Genomic DNA, 14,355 nt, shown 5'->3' on the forward strand with positions numbered 1-14,355 from the left:
GGGCAGCTGGCCCGGAGGCTGCGCATGCGCGAGGGTCCTTGCACTCTGGTGGTCGCGGCGCCGCTCTGGGGCTGGAGGCTGGTGGGTGTTGGCGGCCGCAATGACCCAGGCGGAGAAGGGGGACGCGGAGAACGGGAAGGAGAAGGGCGGGGAGAAGGAGAAGGAGCAGCGCGGCGTGAAGCGGCCCATCGTGCCCGCGCTGGTGCCGGAGTCGTTGCAGGAGGTGAGGCCCTGGGGGCAGGTCTCGGCTGAGGGCCCTCGGCCTCTAGGCGGGGTGGGGAGGCCGGGGCCGTGCACAGCCTCGGGGCGCCCCTCGTGGGGGGTGCAGGGGGTGTCCGTACCCGTCCCGGTCGTCGCGGGTCGTCGCGGGTCGGGACGCCGGGGCGAGGGAGCGCCGCGGGCTACGGGGCCGGGCGGCCGGGTCACTGACGCGTCCCCACCGCCCGCCTCCACCAGCCGCCGTGCGAGCCTCGGCGTCCCCGCGGTGACCGAGGACGGGGCTGTCCCCTGCCTCCCGAGCTGCTGTGAGGTTTCAGCGGTCGCAGGTGGCGTTTAGCGCCGGGCCTGGCTCCCAGGGAGCATCTCTCAGTGCTGGTGACGGAGAGTTAGGGTTCAGACTTTCTTCTCGGTTAAGGAAATCTCAGGTAGTGGAGGTCATTTCAAGCTTAAAAGGAGGGAAAAGGTAGACGTTTGTCTGAACAAACGTTAGGAACTAGTGTGTCAAAGAGAGTGCAAGATTAAGCCATACCAACCAGAAAAACGTTATTTGCAGTAGCATGGCAGGCACAGGGCGTTGATATTTATAATCTTACTAGTTAGTCAAGGAAACGCCAACATTGCCATGGGAAAACGGGCAGAGGCAAGGTACCGTTCTCAGCAGAAGTCAGGAGGCATTTAAATGCTCAGAATTTCGTGTTGGACATCTCTGAGGGCGTTTCCTCACTGGTAGAGGGGTTAAGGATAATACGTAGCAGCTGTAAAATATACAGCACAGTGCCTGGCACATGGTAAGCCCTCAGGGGGGTTATTACTGTTGCACAGGCCTCAGTTTCTCCATCTGTCTAGTTGAGGGGCAGACTGGATGGCAGACTAAGGGCCCTGCGGGTTCTCACCCTCTAGGATTCTCCTGCTCTGTGAGGGGGAAGCTGGAGGGAGAGCTCGCAGTTGTGGTGGGGCCACAGGTGTCAGAGCGTGGGGTGGGAGGACCCTGTGGAGTTACTGGGCACCCGCAGAAGCTACCTCCTCCAGCCCTGATGGTCTGGGACAGTTTCTTCAGAGGCAGTGATGTCTGGACTAAGGCCTGAAGGATGATTAGGAGTTAGGCAGGGGGAAGGAGGAATCTGAGAGAGGGAGAACAGCGCGGAAGAGACCTGGGGCGAGACAGGATGTGAAGTGTTGGAGATCAGCATGGAGTTGGGGAAGAAGAGGAAGCAAGAGATGAGACTGGAGATCTTAGCAGGGGCCGTATCGTGATGGTCATATAAGCCAAAGAGTCTGGCCCCTTCTCAAGGTGATAGAGAACTTTTGAAGCGCCAGCCAGACTCTGAGCTACTTGATTAACTCTGAATCCCTGCAGTAACTCTCTGTGGTAGAAACTTCAGCAGAGCGAGGAAGTGATGCAGTCTGAATTTGAAGCCAGATCTGTGACTCCACGCCTGAGCCCTTAACCACTGTAGCCACATTTCCTTAACTTCAGTCAGTTGTTTAACACTCTTTGGTTTTTCCCTATCCTCTGTGGCACCTGAGCTGTAGTTTGCTTGGTAACTTTTTTGCTCCATCTTATCTTAAGCGGTAGTATCCAGGAAATAATATGTAGGATGTACCAGCTAGTTTTTTTTCTAATACATTAAAATAAATATGTAATTATTAAAAATAGTTGTCTACACTTTTGGATACTACATGTACTACCTCAGAACTTCTCAATGTCCAGTAGCCTGTGTGCCATTAACAAAGTTACGGGTATCCCTGATGGCAGGCAGCCTCATCTGTTTGTCCCAGTCTGCTGGACAGATGTTGTCTGCCACAGCACAAAAAGCTTGGGAAGTACTGTTCAACATCATGCTGTGTGAAAGTGATGCCATCCTCATTCAACAGTTACCCCCTGGCTCTGTGTACCACGTGCCGGCATAGAGTAGTGAACAAGACAGAAGTGAGCCCTTTTCACAAGAAGAGTTTTATGTGTTGAGAGGGCAGACAGTAAATAATTATGAGTGACAAGTGTCATGAAAAGAAGGTATGCTCTAAGATTACAGTCATGTGCTGCATGACGATGTTTCAGTCCATGGCCAAGTGCATATACGACAGCGGTCCCATAAAATTAGTACCATAGCGCCTAGGTGGGTAATTGGCTTTACCATCTAGGTCAGTGTAAGTACACTGCATGATGTTTGCACAACTATGAAATCACCTAGTGAGACATTTCTCAGAATGTATCCCCATTGTTAAGCGACACATGACTGTGTATTGCAGGGGGACGAGCAAACCTAGTCTGATGGCATTTAACTTCAAACCTAAAGGAAGCAGTAAGATTTACCAGAGAGAAAGAATATTGTAGGCAAAGGGAATTGCTTTTGTGAAGGCCTAGAAGTCAGCATGGTGAGTTAAGAAATCAAGAGACACCTAGATTGGGAGGATTAAAGAGACCCAAAAAGCGGGGCTGGCCCTGTGGCATAGTGGTTGAGTTTGGCATGCTCTGCTTTGGCAGCACAGGTTCATAGGTTCGGATCCTGGGTGCAGACCTATATCACTCGTCAGCCATGCTGTGGTGGCAATCTCCATATAAAAAAAAAGTGGAAGAAGATTGGCACAGATGTTAGCTCAGGGCTAATCTTCCTCAAGTGAAAAAACGAAAAAAGAGAGAGAGACCAAAAAGGAAGTTGTTCCAGAGTAAGCTTAGAGAAGTAGGCAGGGTCTTGATCTTTGAGGTTCTGGACTTAATCTAATTGGCAAGCTGTGGAAATGTTTTAAGTGGAAACTTGCCAAGAAGACACCACTTTAACTCGGGGCAGGCAGAGTACGTGCTAGCTGAGGAGTCACGCTGGAATGCTAGCTCTTAACAGAGGATCCTGTTGTCAAAGGGGTTGTCAGGGTCTTCTTCCTTCCCCGACTCCCTACTGAAGCTTTGGGTCTCCAACAAGTTTACATGGTAAAGGTTCCCCAGGTGATTCAGATTAGATTCTGCCCCCTTGTGAATTATGGATCTAAAACAATTACCATCTGAAAGTAAAGTCCACAGTCGCCACTCCACTGTCCTGATTTGTGCTTTGTCAGTCCTTGTTCACTGTCTCCCGAGAGTGGATTGTGAAATGCAGCGAAGTTATCTGACTTATGAGGATAGAATTGTGAACTTGGGCTTTTTAACCCCAGATTTTTGCCCAATCAGGTAAGTAGCACAGAACCAACAACGGTAAAGTTTTTGAAAACAATGACCAAAATACGGTTTATGCACGCACTTGGAAGGGGTCTTACTTCCCAGGATTACAAAATAATACTTTTATCCTTACGTTAATTTTTTTCCCTCACCTGTTCAACCAGTGGTTTTAAACCTGAGTGATCATATTAATCACCTCAGGAGCTTTTGAAAATTGCAGACTCCTCAGCTTTCTCTCTGGAGAGTCCGAATTAGAAAATTTGTAGTGGGAGGCTTAGGGTCATTTTTTCTTTTTTTTTTGTACAAGCATCTTTAGGTGATTCAAATTTAGGGAACCAGCACTTTACTAGTCATAGTATTCCCTACACTCTTATTCCTTGTTTGACTGTCTTCCCTGGTAAACAGAAGCATCTCTGACAGTCAGGACTTATTCTTGGTACCCCTTGTACCCACAGTGCCTGGCACGGAAATGTCCAGTAATTGCAGGTTAATTTACATTGGGTGATTATGGTTTTATTAATTTAAACAAATATTTGTTGGGCTGTGTACTGTGAGTCGGATCCTAGGAACACAGAGATACAAAATGAGTTTGTATTCAGGCAGGGAGCAGCAACCAGATGCCTCTCAAAGAACTCTGTTTACTGAATTATTTTGATACCTTTGAGTTCAATAGTCATTACAGGAAACTACCTTCTTAGTCTAGCTTGTTACTATATGTTATTTAACTTGTTACCTGCAGATTATTTACTAAGGGCACACTCCTGTGTTTTATATTTGCAGCAAATCCAGAGCAACTTCATCGTCGTCATACATCCAGGTTCAACAACTTTAAGGATTGGTCGAGCCACAGACACCCTTCCTGCCAGCATTCCTCATGTCATTGCACGAAGACACAAACAACAAGGGCAGCCCGCATACAAGGACAACTGGCTCCTAAGGGAGGGACTAAATGTAAGTCAGAGTTGGAGAACCTGGAGAGAAAGCCCAAGGTTATTTCCTTGAGAGGGCTTAGACATCCAAGCGTACACAGTTATCTTGAATAATTACATTTGTAGCTTTAATGGGTTTTAAAACAATAGCATCATTCAGGATTACAAATGTCATTTTTCATCTGATAGATTGTAAAGAAATAATTATAACAAAAGTAAGTCCAATTTTTTTTAACCATCAGGATGAATTGAGTATTGATAAATGTGATCTTAATGGAAGATACAGAATTGTCACTTGAAGTGATACGTTCGAGTCTCTATTAACTGACTGCCATATTTTCTCTTCCAGACACTTAGAGTTTAAACTGAGCTCATATTTTCAGTCCATAAGCAAATTGAATTGCCACAATAAACATTTATTAGAATCTTAGGTCAAATCATAATTTAAAGGCAGTAAACATTTACTTTTTTTGTTTTACAGATTTTATTTTTTTTCCTTTTTCTCCCAAAGCCCCCTGGTACATAGTTGTGTATTTTTTAGTTGTGAGTCCTTCTAGTTGTGGCATGTGGGACACTGCCTCATCATGGCCTGATGAGCGGTGCCATGTCCGTGCCTAGGATTCGAACCAGTGAAACCCTGGGCTGCCACAGCAGAGCATGCAAACTTAACCATGTGGCCACGGTGCTAGCCCCAACACTTACTTTTTGCAGATAGTAATTTTTAGGAAAAATTTTCAAGATAGGTGATAAATATATATATTGCATTGTAATCCACTTTTAAGTTTTAAATTGAGGATAGTTTTAGGAACTTGCAGTTTCTATAATTCTGATAGTAAGCCCTAGGATTCCAATTTTTGACATAACTAGCAGACTATACTTAAGTCCACTTCTAAATTTAAATATAACTTGACGACATAAGAGTCTAAAATTCACCTATGTCTTTGGATCTTAGAATTCTACTTTAGGGAATAAATCTCAGGAATAAAAATGGAAAGAAAACAAAACATATCTACACAAATATTTATGGGTATTTTACATTCTTTACTGTATCACAATAACTTGAATACTTGTTGATTAAGCAAAATAACACATGAAGTAATATAACATTGTTATAAAATTGTAAACCTGAGAATTATGTAGATGTATGGAAGAGTCTCTGAAGTAGTTTGTCAATATAAAGTAGCTATGCTCTGAGGGGTGCTAGGAAAAATTTGATCAACCAGAAGTCATTTGAGGTTATAGATTTTTGCAAATAGTTGGTTTATGGTGAGGGTTCCTTTCTGACTTTTATTATAAATAATAAAAAGATTACTTTGAATTCTGAAGATTAATACATATGTCAGAGATTAAGGAAATGCTATTTATTGACAAGGGAGCATTTCCCATTGCTGGATTAAATTACCAGTTTGCCAAATTGCCTTCTTTTTCACCAAATCCTTCGTACTGCTCATATTTCATTCTTTTTTCCCAGAAACCTGAAAGTAACGAACAAAGACAAAATGGTCTTAAAATGGTGGATCAAGCAATATGGTCTAAAAAGATGTCAAATGGTACAAGACGGATTCCCGTGTCCCCTGAACAGGTTCAGTCTCAACTCCTTAGATTTGTTCTTTTACCACAGCTACTCTATCATAATGCCATTGTGTGCTCTCCCTATTTCATTATGCAGACGCAAGATGAGATTTCCTTAAAATAGGAAGAAAGAACATTCATAGCCACCTATGGAATACCTGAATCAGTGTCACAAATGCTTAGGCAAGCCAAATAATTTTTGAGGTTGTGGTTCTTATAGCAGTTTGATGAAAATTTACAGTTTACCTGAGAGTATTAAGTGTACAATTCCAGGATCTTATTGGGAAGCTGTATTCTTACTACATTTGCCATTTTATACGATAAACCAGTACTATTAGGTATGAGCATGAGTCAGTATGATATAAAAATTTGTATTCAACTTTAAGCAGAGTGCAGTATTAATTATGGACTGGCTGTGAATCACAGCCTAGGCATTAAAATCACAGAAAAAATCAAGATTGCAGAAGAGGGCAAGAGAATCCTTTTGTTACCAGTCAGTATTTTGCCAGATATCTTGGATTTGTGATTAAAATTTGCCACTTTACCTGGTCTCTGAGAGAGAGGAGAAAAGGGGACTCATACTACTCCCCCCACTTTTTTTCTTGCATAAATTCAGAGAATTTTCTGATGCTCTTTCGTTGCAGGCACGCTCCTACAACAAGCAGATGCGACCTGCAATTTTAGATCACTGTTCTGGAAACAAGTGGACAAACACATCTCATCACCCTGAATTTTTGGTAGGAGAAGAGGTAGGAAACTTCTTTACAGTGAAATGGAAGGAGAAAACCTGATCCTAGTCAAAAATTCATTTATTTTGCCATCCAATTATTGTTTCCTAGCATTCCATAATCCTACTTTGAGGACCAGATATTCATATTGTCTCCTGAAATGTTAGATTCTACACTCTCAGCATTTAGAACATTCAGCAAATGTTAATGATAATTTCTGGCCTTAGATTTTTGAATGTGAACCCAGAAAACCGTGAGAGAAGAGTTTTAACAATGTATTCATCTCCCTGTCTTTTCTAGGCCTTGTATGTTAATCCATTGGATTGTTATAATATCCACTGGCCTATTAGAAGAGGTCAGTTAAATATTCACCCAGGACCTGGGGGCTCCCTTACGGCTGTTCTGGCAGATATCGAAGTAATATGGTCTCATGCAATACAAAAATACTTGGAAATCCCACTGAAAGATTTAAAGGTGAGCTGAAATTCCCAGTACTTGGATTGTCTTTAAGATTTTTGGTCAATAAAAGTACACATTATGGAGTTGTCTGTAATACTGTGTCCTTGAAGCATTCTCAGCCTTGAGGCGTTGAGGGTATCTTTTCTTCTTCACTGAGTTTCCCTCTGTTGCTTTCTCTTTTTCTTATTGTGTTTGTTTCTTGGGTGTCTCTCTACTACTCTGCAGTCAGCAAGCTTCCTCATGTTTATAAGCCCTCTCTGGACCTTTTTCAGATACATCACTTGTCTTATTTTTTATTTCAGAAGTTTTAAATAATTCAAAGGAAAAAACAGCCCAAACTTTAACGTTTTCTTTTTTTTTTCATAAAACCCAAGAAATAACAGAGAGGTTTGAGTTTTTATTCTGGGCCTCTAACCATTGCTGCTCCTCCTCTAGATAGAATCCTCTCTGAAGACAGGTGTGGTGACATTTATTTTGACTGGACTTTAGTGTTAACTATTTTATCTTTTTTCTTTGTTCTTCTTTTTAGTATTATAGATGTATCTTGTTAATTCCTGATATCTATAATAAACAGCATGTGAAAGAATTAGTGAATATGATCCTAATGAAGATGGGTTTTTCAGGTATGTCTGATATTCCATTGAAACCTACTTGAAATGAGGTTCTTTTCTTTATTACTGACAAAGTTAATCTAATTCACTACCTTGCTGAAATGCTTATTTGAGAGGATCCGTGATGCTTGGACACTTGCCCAGAGACTCCTAGACTTTTGCTGATTATTTGTCTTAGGATCTTCACTGCTCCCCAGCTGAGCACTCCTCTGCCTTTTGTTTTTTCAGGGATTGTGGTCCATCAGGAGTCTGTGTGCGCCACCTTTGGAAGTGGTTTAAGCAGCACGTGTATTGTAGATGTTGGAGACCAGAAGACAAGCGTGTGCTGTGTGGAGGATGGGGTCTCCCATCGGAACACTCGGTAAGGGACTCAGGAGGTGGCATTCCTCGTCCTTCTCCCCTCACAGTCTGTTCAACTATAAAGCATCACAAATTAGAAAGAAATTTTTATAAGGAATTATATATTCAAATTTTGCATAGGAAACCAGCATTATTCTGGACATGTGAATTCTATAAGGCTACAAACGACTGATTTTACCCTTCCCATTGGAACTCTCATATGGGTTCAGTCAGGAGCTCCTGAATGTCCCAGAGTGGTTGTGTGCTTTCCTGCAGAGATCAGCTCTATGTCTTTTGTGTGGTCTGACATAGAGATATCAATTACACTCACAGCAAAGCTTTATTTAGGCAAGTTGTATAACAGAAAATAGGTGTTCAGGTCTGAATTCTTTGGCTAGCTAGCATTTTGAGTATTTGCGTTTGTTGTCATAATTGTGTTCAGTGAGCGATGAATAACTTTGTGGTGGTCAGATTCCTTCATGATGGCATCACTGAAACAAAAGTCAATAAAATAACTGTCAGGGCAGGTTTGCTGCTTGTCCTTCCTGAGATAAGCACAACACTGGTAAGCAGGCCAGGCAGTGCACATGTGGGCTCCTGCAGCATGCAGTGTTCCCAGGATGGCTGCTTTAGGATGCTTTAGTTCTTCCTGTCCCTCACATAAGTAGTTTGAGTGTCAGAGTATAGAAACAAATGGAAAAGGGGGCCCAGGCAATGCATGAGAAAGGTTCATCTGTTCCCTCTCACCCCAAGCTACCATGCATTCAAAAACTCGAAATAAGTTATTTTGGCTCATCTCTTGTTTATATTATGTAATGCCAGTCGCTCAAAGTATGAAGAAAACACTAGACCCAGGTCTTCTACCACTAAAGTAACTCAGCAGTGGTCTTTCCAAACTGTAGAAACATTCAGTTTGGCTAGCGTTCTCTAATCTCCCATCAGTTTGTCTTAGGGTGTCAGTGCCTGCCACCTTGACATGCCGGTGAGTGTAGACAGGCAAACAGCTGTCATATAGTGAACATGTTGACTTGGAAATGAGCTGGATTTAATAATGTGTGTTCTGTTTCTTGGAGACGTTTTACAAACTGCATGACTGCTTCTGGGTGCCCCACCACTGGTTTTTTCCAGAGTTGCCTTTCTCCCATCCATCCATTCTGTCCTTTCCTTCTTTAATTTATTCCTGCAACAAACATTTCTTGAAAATTGCTATGTTTTACCATGCCTAATGGAGTTCTTGAATCACCCTTTGCACTTTCTCTGCCCTTTTCTCTTAACTCTAGGCTCTGTCTGGCATATGGGGGATCTGATGTGTCAAGATGTTTTTACTGGCTGATGCAGCGAGCTGGGTTCCCATACAGAGAATGCCAGTTAACAAATAAAATGGATTGCCTCCTTCTGCAGCACCTTAAAGAAACTTTTTGTCATTTAGATCAGGTGAGAGCAAAATCAAAATTGCTGATTATTTTTGTTTTCAGGAAAATTTTAAGATATTTAAAAGGCAGTTAAAAATTTAACAGTATCATGCTACTCTGTCAACTCTAGGTGATAAAGCCTTGAGGCTGAAGCTCTTAAGGAGTGAGTTTCTTGGTGAGGTCAGAGCCATGAGGATGTGTCTCAGGCTCTGAAAAACACAGCTTGTTTTTCTAAGGAAGAGAGGTTAGCAAATTTCTTTCTTTGTAGGATCTCTGATCATTCTGATAAAGGATGAAGATAAACCTTTAGGTGTAATGAGTAGTAGCTGGTAAATATTTAGGTACAGACATGGCACCATTTGAAGCAGTTTCTTATTATTGTGAACAGTCAGTGTTTAGTCATTGCTGTATGTGGATTGCTACGTTTTTATTTTTTTTGTTTTAGACTTTTTTTTTTTTACCTTTTACAAGCAATATTCTGAATAAGAAAATTTTGAGAAACATAAGACTAGGTAACATTCCCCAGTTATTGAGAGAATTGGCTTATTGATTTCGGTCATTTTTATATTAGTGTATATTGATAATGAAGCAAACAAAAAAAATGCAGATGCTGGAAATTTCAGAAACGTTAAAAGGGAGGCAAGGTACAATTGAACTCTGTTTTATTAAGTTCCAGTGAGAGTGGTAGAAAGTTGTAGGGCAGTCTTTTTATAGGTGAGATTTAGATGGTAGAGAGGCATAATTGTAATTTTAGGAGTTTACATGCACTTTTACTGATCCACTGACAGCATCTTTTCCTGGAATCAGGATATATCTGGGCTTCAGGACCATGAGTTTCAGATTCGACATCCAGATTCCCCTGCCCTACTTTACCAGTTTCGATTAGGAGATGAAAAACTCCAGGTAATGTATGCGTGTATGTTTCCATGGGTAGAAAGAAAGTCAGCCATGTTCAGTCAGACTGAGAGAATGTGCACTTGCTGGAAACCTTGTGAGGTCAGAATGTCAACTGGTTGTGGATTATCTGCTAAACCAACATTTAAGCAACGGATGGAGTACGGATTACAATAGATCTGAGGGCTTTTGAATTAACCACTATGTGACTGGTTGTTAATGAGAGAGAGGGGCACCATTGTTATTAGGAAATTATAAAGTAGATTGCTAGGTACTGTACATTTGCTTTGAGATTTCTCTCTGAGGTATCATATCACCCATTCAGTTGGACGATACGTGAGTTTTCTGGCCTATCGTGCACTAAGGAAGTAATGCTACTCCCAAAAAAGAATGCTACCCAGTCTAACTTCTAGGATCTGATCTGCTTGTTTTGTTTTTGGAAGAACGAAATTTAATGGGTTCGTTTTTTCAAGAGGAGTATCCTCAGTTGATTGGTCAATGTCTTTCTTTCCATGCACAGGCTCCAATGGCTTTGTTTTACCCAGCAACTTTTGGGATTGTTGGACAAAAAATGACAGCTTTGCAGCACAGGTCCCAGGGCGACCCTGAGGACCCTCACGATGAACATTACCTGTTGGCTACACAGAGCAAGCAGGAACAGGTCTGCAGTAATTCTGCTTGAAAGGAGACAGTTTTGTCCCTGAAGGAGAAGTTTGCTCATGTTTAATGGATTATGGCAGCCACTGCACTCTTACAGCATACTAAAGCTGATACTATTTTAGAACTGTAGATGAAATGAAGTCTAAATTTAAATTTGGATGACAGATTTCTTCATTCGGCAGACGTTAATCTAGTTTTCAGAATACCAGTCCACACATTTACAAGTTAATAACGAATTTGGTGTATATTATTTACTTACATTGTCTACTTTTGAATATTTATCCAATAGTAAGTATTTCCAGGAAAATCTCACCCATTTTTTAATTTTAATGTGAAAGGTGTGTGGCATAGGCAAAGACCTGAATTCCTTTGTCCAAAGCTGATCGCAGTAATAGAATGTCTGATGCAGGGACGCAAATTAAAGATATCATCTGCCAACAAAACAGCAGCTCATGATGGAGAGAAGAGCGCTGTAAACCTTTTCTAGTCTTTGTTCCTGTCCCAAAGGTGAGCCTGAGGTGGTTAGACAAGGTCTGAAAATGAGGATTCCATAACAGCTGCTGGTCCAAGAATTCCACTGAAATACTCCACTTAAAAACATAGTTCAAGGGGGGAAAAAGCCCATCTACACTGACGTTTCAATTTTAAAACTCAACCAGTAATTGTAAGGTTCTGAGACCTGCCCTGCCTGCCAGTGACTGCTTTGGAATTGTCAGCACATCCTCATCTCTGTACACCACCTCTCACTCTAGGTTATGTGGGAGTGGGTACCAGGTGGTTGGTTGTACACTATGGTGTATTTCCTCTCTGCACCATGGTGACAAGCCCTCATTTTGTAGTGGTGTATAGTAGGGAGGGAGGGAGTGGGGGATCTAGCTGGAGAACATGAGCAGCGTTCTGTCATGGTCATACCATCTACTTGGTTGTTCTTTTCATTGATTTAAAGTCTGCAAAAGCTACTGCTGACCGGAAGTCTGCATCCAAACCCATTGGATTTGAAGGGGATCTTCGTGGCCAGTCCTCTGATCTTCCAGAAAGACTCCATTCCCAGGAGGTGGATTTGGGATCCTCTCAGGGAGACTGTCTGATGGCTGGCAATGATTCTGAGGAGGCCCTCACTGCACTGATGTCCAGGAAGACTGCCATTTCGCTGTTTGAAGGGAAAGCCCTGGGTCTGGATAAAGCCATCCTTCATAGTATAGACTGCTGTTGTAAGCACATTTGGGGAGGTGGGGAGATAGCAGTTAAGTGAACTGTTCACGGGGTGGTTGTGTAGTGTGGCATATTTATTCAAAAACTATCGAGTGCATAGTTTGTGCTTGCATTGTCAGGTGTTGGGAATTGGTTCCTGGCATCGTTGAGCATATAGCCTAGTGGAGGAGACTGAAATAAGTCAATTTATCACATAAATGTGAAATTACAACTGTGGCAGGTACTACAAAATTGAACTGAAGGGTACTGACTGAGAGTTTCGGTTGGAGGGATTTAACAAGGGATTCTGCTCAGTATGGGTGGTGTGGAGGGCGGCAGGCAGGGAAGGCTTCCTTGAGGAAGAGCCGCTTGAGAGAGATCTACAGGGTGAGTGGGGTTAGGCAGTCTCAGATCGGGTGGCATTCTAGGCAGAAGAAGCCTGGATGAAGGCCAGTTTGGCTGGGAAACAGGGTGCGAGGGTCAGACTAGAGAAGTGGTAAGTACACACCATGTGGGACTTTGTTGGTCCCGTTAGAGATTTTGGTCCTGATCGTGCGAGTAGCAGAGTGAGGGTGGGGCCAGCAACATGCTCACACTGGTGTTGGCAAGACTCCTCTGGCTGCATTGTTGAGGGTGCGTTGGAGAGAGACCCTTAAGGCTCTTACAGTTGTCCAGGCAAGAGATGTTGGTGGCTTAGGGAGGTGATGGATATGGAGAAAAAGTGCGGAAGGAATATCGCTATCTTTTCAGCATCTGATGATACCAAAAAGAAGATGTACAGCTCCATCCTGGTGGTGGGAGGTGGTTTGATGTTTCATAAAGCTCAAGAATTTCTGCAGCACAGAATTCTCAACAAAATGCCACCTTCATTCAGGCGAATTATTGAAAATGTAGACGTGATCACAAGGCCCAAGGTATGCTGTTTGTGGTGCAAGTTGGACTGTATACAAATGAAACCAGCATTGATTATTCCTAATTGTAATGTTTGTGGACGGATAGAATCCTGGGAGGCATGGGCTTGTGTCTGGGAGTTCTTGAGGGCTTGGAGCAAGTGGGAAAAATTACTTCCAGCAGGGTACAGCGGTGGTGGGAGGAGCTCTGCTCCAGGGGACTGGATTCCTGCATGACTTTGTGAAAGGACTAGTGGGGGCAAGACTGCTCTCTCTCCTCAGCCAGAACAACTCCACTTTGCTCTCTCTCTCATGTTAAGGATCTGCTGCTGGTTCCTGGGCCAGGTGGATCTTTAAGGATCTTTTTGGCTTGAACTATCTTGAAAAGAAACATAAACCTACGAATTTATAAACAGATTGTGTCTATATTTCATTGTATCTCACAGACAGTTCCTGTAAATGTTCGTATTTAATTTTAATCCTGAAGGAGGGGTTGTGAGATGTATTTGTTCCGCTCAAACTTCAAATTAAGTTATCTCCTTACGTATGTTCCTGCCTACAGGGCCTGACTGTTTGTGGAATAATAGTGACTAGTAGCACCTTCAGTAATAAAAACTAAAAAGTTTTCTTGTCAGTTGAAACAGAAAAATGTCTGTAGTTCATGGGTCCCGCATGGGTCTTTAATGCAGGTTGAAAATCTGGCTTATTAGGTATTGACTCAGCAGGGTTTTTCTCACCCCCAAATTCTAGTAAATGATTAAGTATACGTCTTGTCTGCTTATGCTGGAATATCTTTATCCCTTCCAGGACATGGATCCCCGGCTGATTGCGTGGAAAGGAGGGGCAGTGTTGGCTTGTTTGGATACGACACAGGAACTGTGGATTTATCAGCGAGAGTGGCAGCGCTTTGGTGTCCGCATGTTACGAGAGCGTGCCGCTTTCGTGTGGTGAAACGGGAAGGAAAAAGTCACCGTCGAAGACCACAAGCAAGCCTTTTGGTATAAAAGACTCTTACAGAATATACACTTTTTAACTTATTGGCCTAGATGCTTAAGTTTCATGGAAAATAAATAAATTTTAACTTTTATGATGAGGACATTGGTGTGAAATTATGAGCTGGTTTTGTAGTCAGGACATTTGAGAATAAACATGAATTTACTCTTCAGTGGTAAACTCCTGCCCCTTTCTCAGGGTCGCACAGATTCCCCAGTGAGGTAAAATGCTGCTGCTGAGTGGTTCTTAGGTGTTGAAGCTCTTCATTGAAGTTGACTTCTAAGTGTGTGATGCACCCACAAGGGGT

General features: G+C 42.6%; 1 protein-coding gene across 4 annotated transcripts in view; it reads left to right on the forward strand.

Moving 5' to 3' along the window:
- ACTR8 (actin related protein 8) overlaps positions 1 to 14,355 on the forward strand; it is a 19,952-nt gene continuing 5,597 nt past the window's right edge. For 2 of the 4 annotated variants that reach the window (XR_002800574.2, XM_023620276.2), the window contains exons 1-13: positions 1 to 223; positions 4,151 to 4,321; positions 5,771 to 5,881; positions 6,516 to 6,620; positions 6,900 to 7,073; positions 7,588 to 7,681; positions 7,898 to 8,030; positions 9,289 to 9,442; positions 10,228 to 10,323; positions 10,835 to 10,975; positions 11,921 to 12,185; positions 12,916 to 13,079; positions 13,863 to 14,053. Coding sequence is in view for 3 of the 4 variants with exons in the window: in XM_023620276.2 (XP_023476044.1) it covers positions 101 to 223; positions 4,151 to 4,321; positions 5,771 to 5,881; positions 6,516 to 6,620; positions 6,900 to 7,073; positions 7,588 to 7,681; positions 7,898 to 8,030; positions 9,289 to 9,442; positions 10,228 to 10,323; positions 10,835 to 10,975; positions 11,921 to 12,185; positions 12,916 to 13,079; positions 13,863 to 14,006 (1,875 nt within the window). In the remaining variant the exon portion in view is untranslated. Of the gene's footprint in view, positions 224 to 4,150; positions 4,322 to 5,770; positions 5,882 to 6,515; positions 6,621 to 6,899; positions 7,074 to 7,587; positions 7,682 to 7,897; positions 8,031 to 9,288; positions 9,443 to 10,227; positions 10,324 to 10,834; positions 10,976 to 11,920; positions 12,186 to 12,915; positions 13,080 to 13,862; positions 14,152 to 14,355 lie in introns of those variants that run through there. The other 2 variants (XM_070238806.1, XM_023620277.2) reach the window with 2 other exon arrangements.

Source organism: Equus caballus, chromosome 16, assembly GCF_041296265.1.
Source record: "Equus caballus isolate H_3958 breed thoroughbred chromosome 16, TB-T2T, whole genome shotgun sequence".
Lineage (NCBI taxonomy): Eukaryota > Metazoa > Chordata > Mammalia > Perissodactyla > Equidae > Equus > Equus caballus.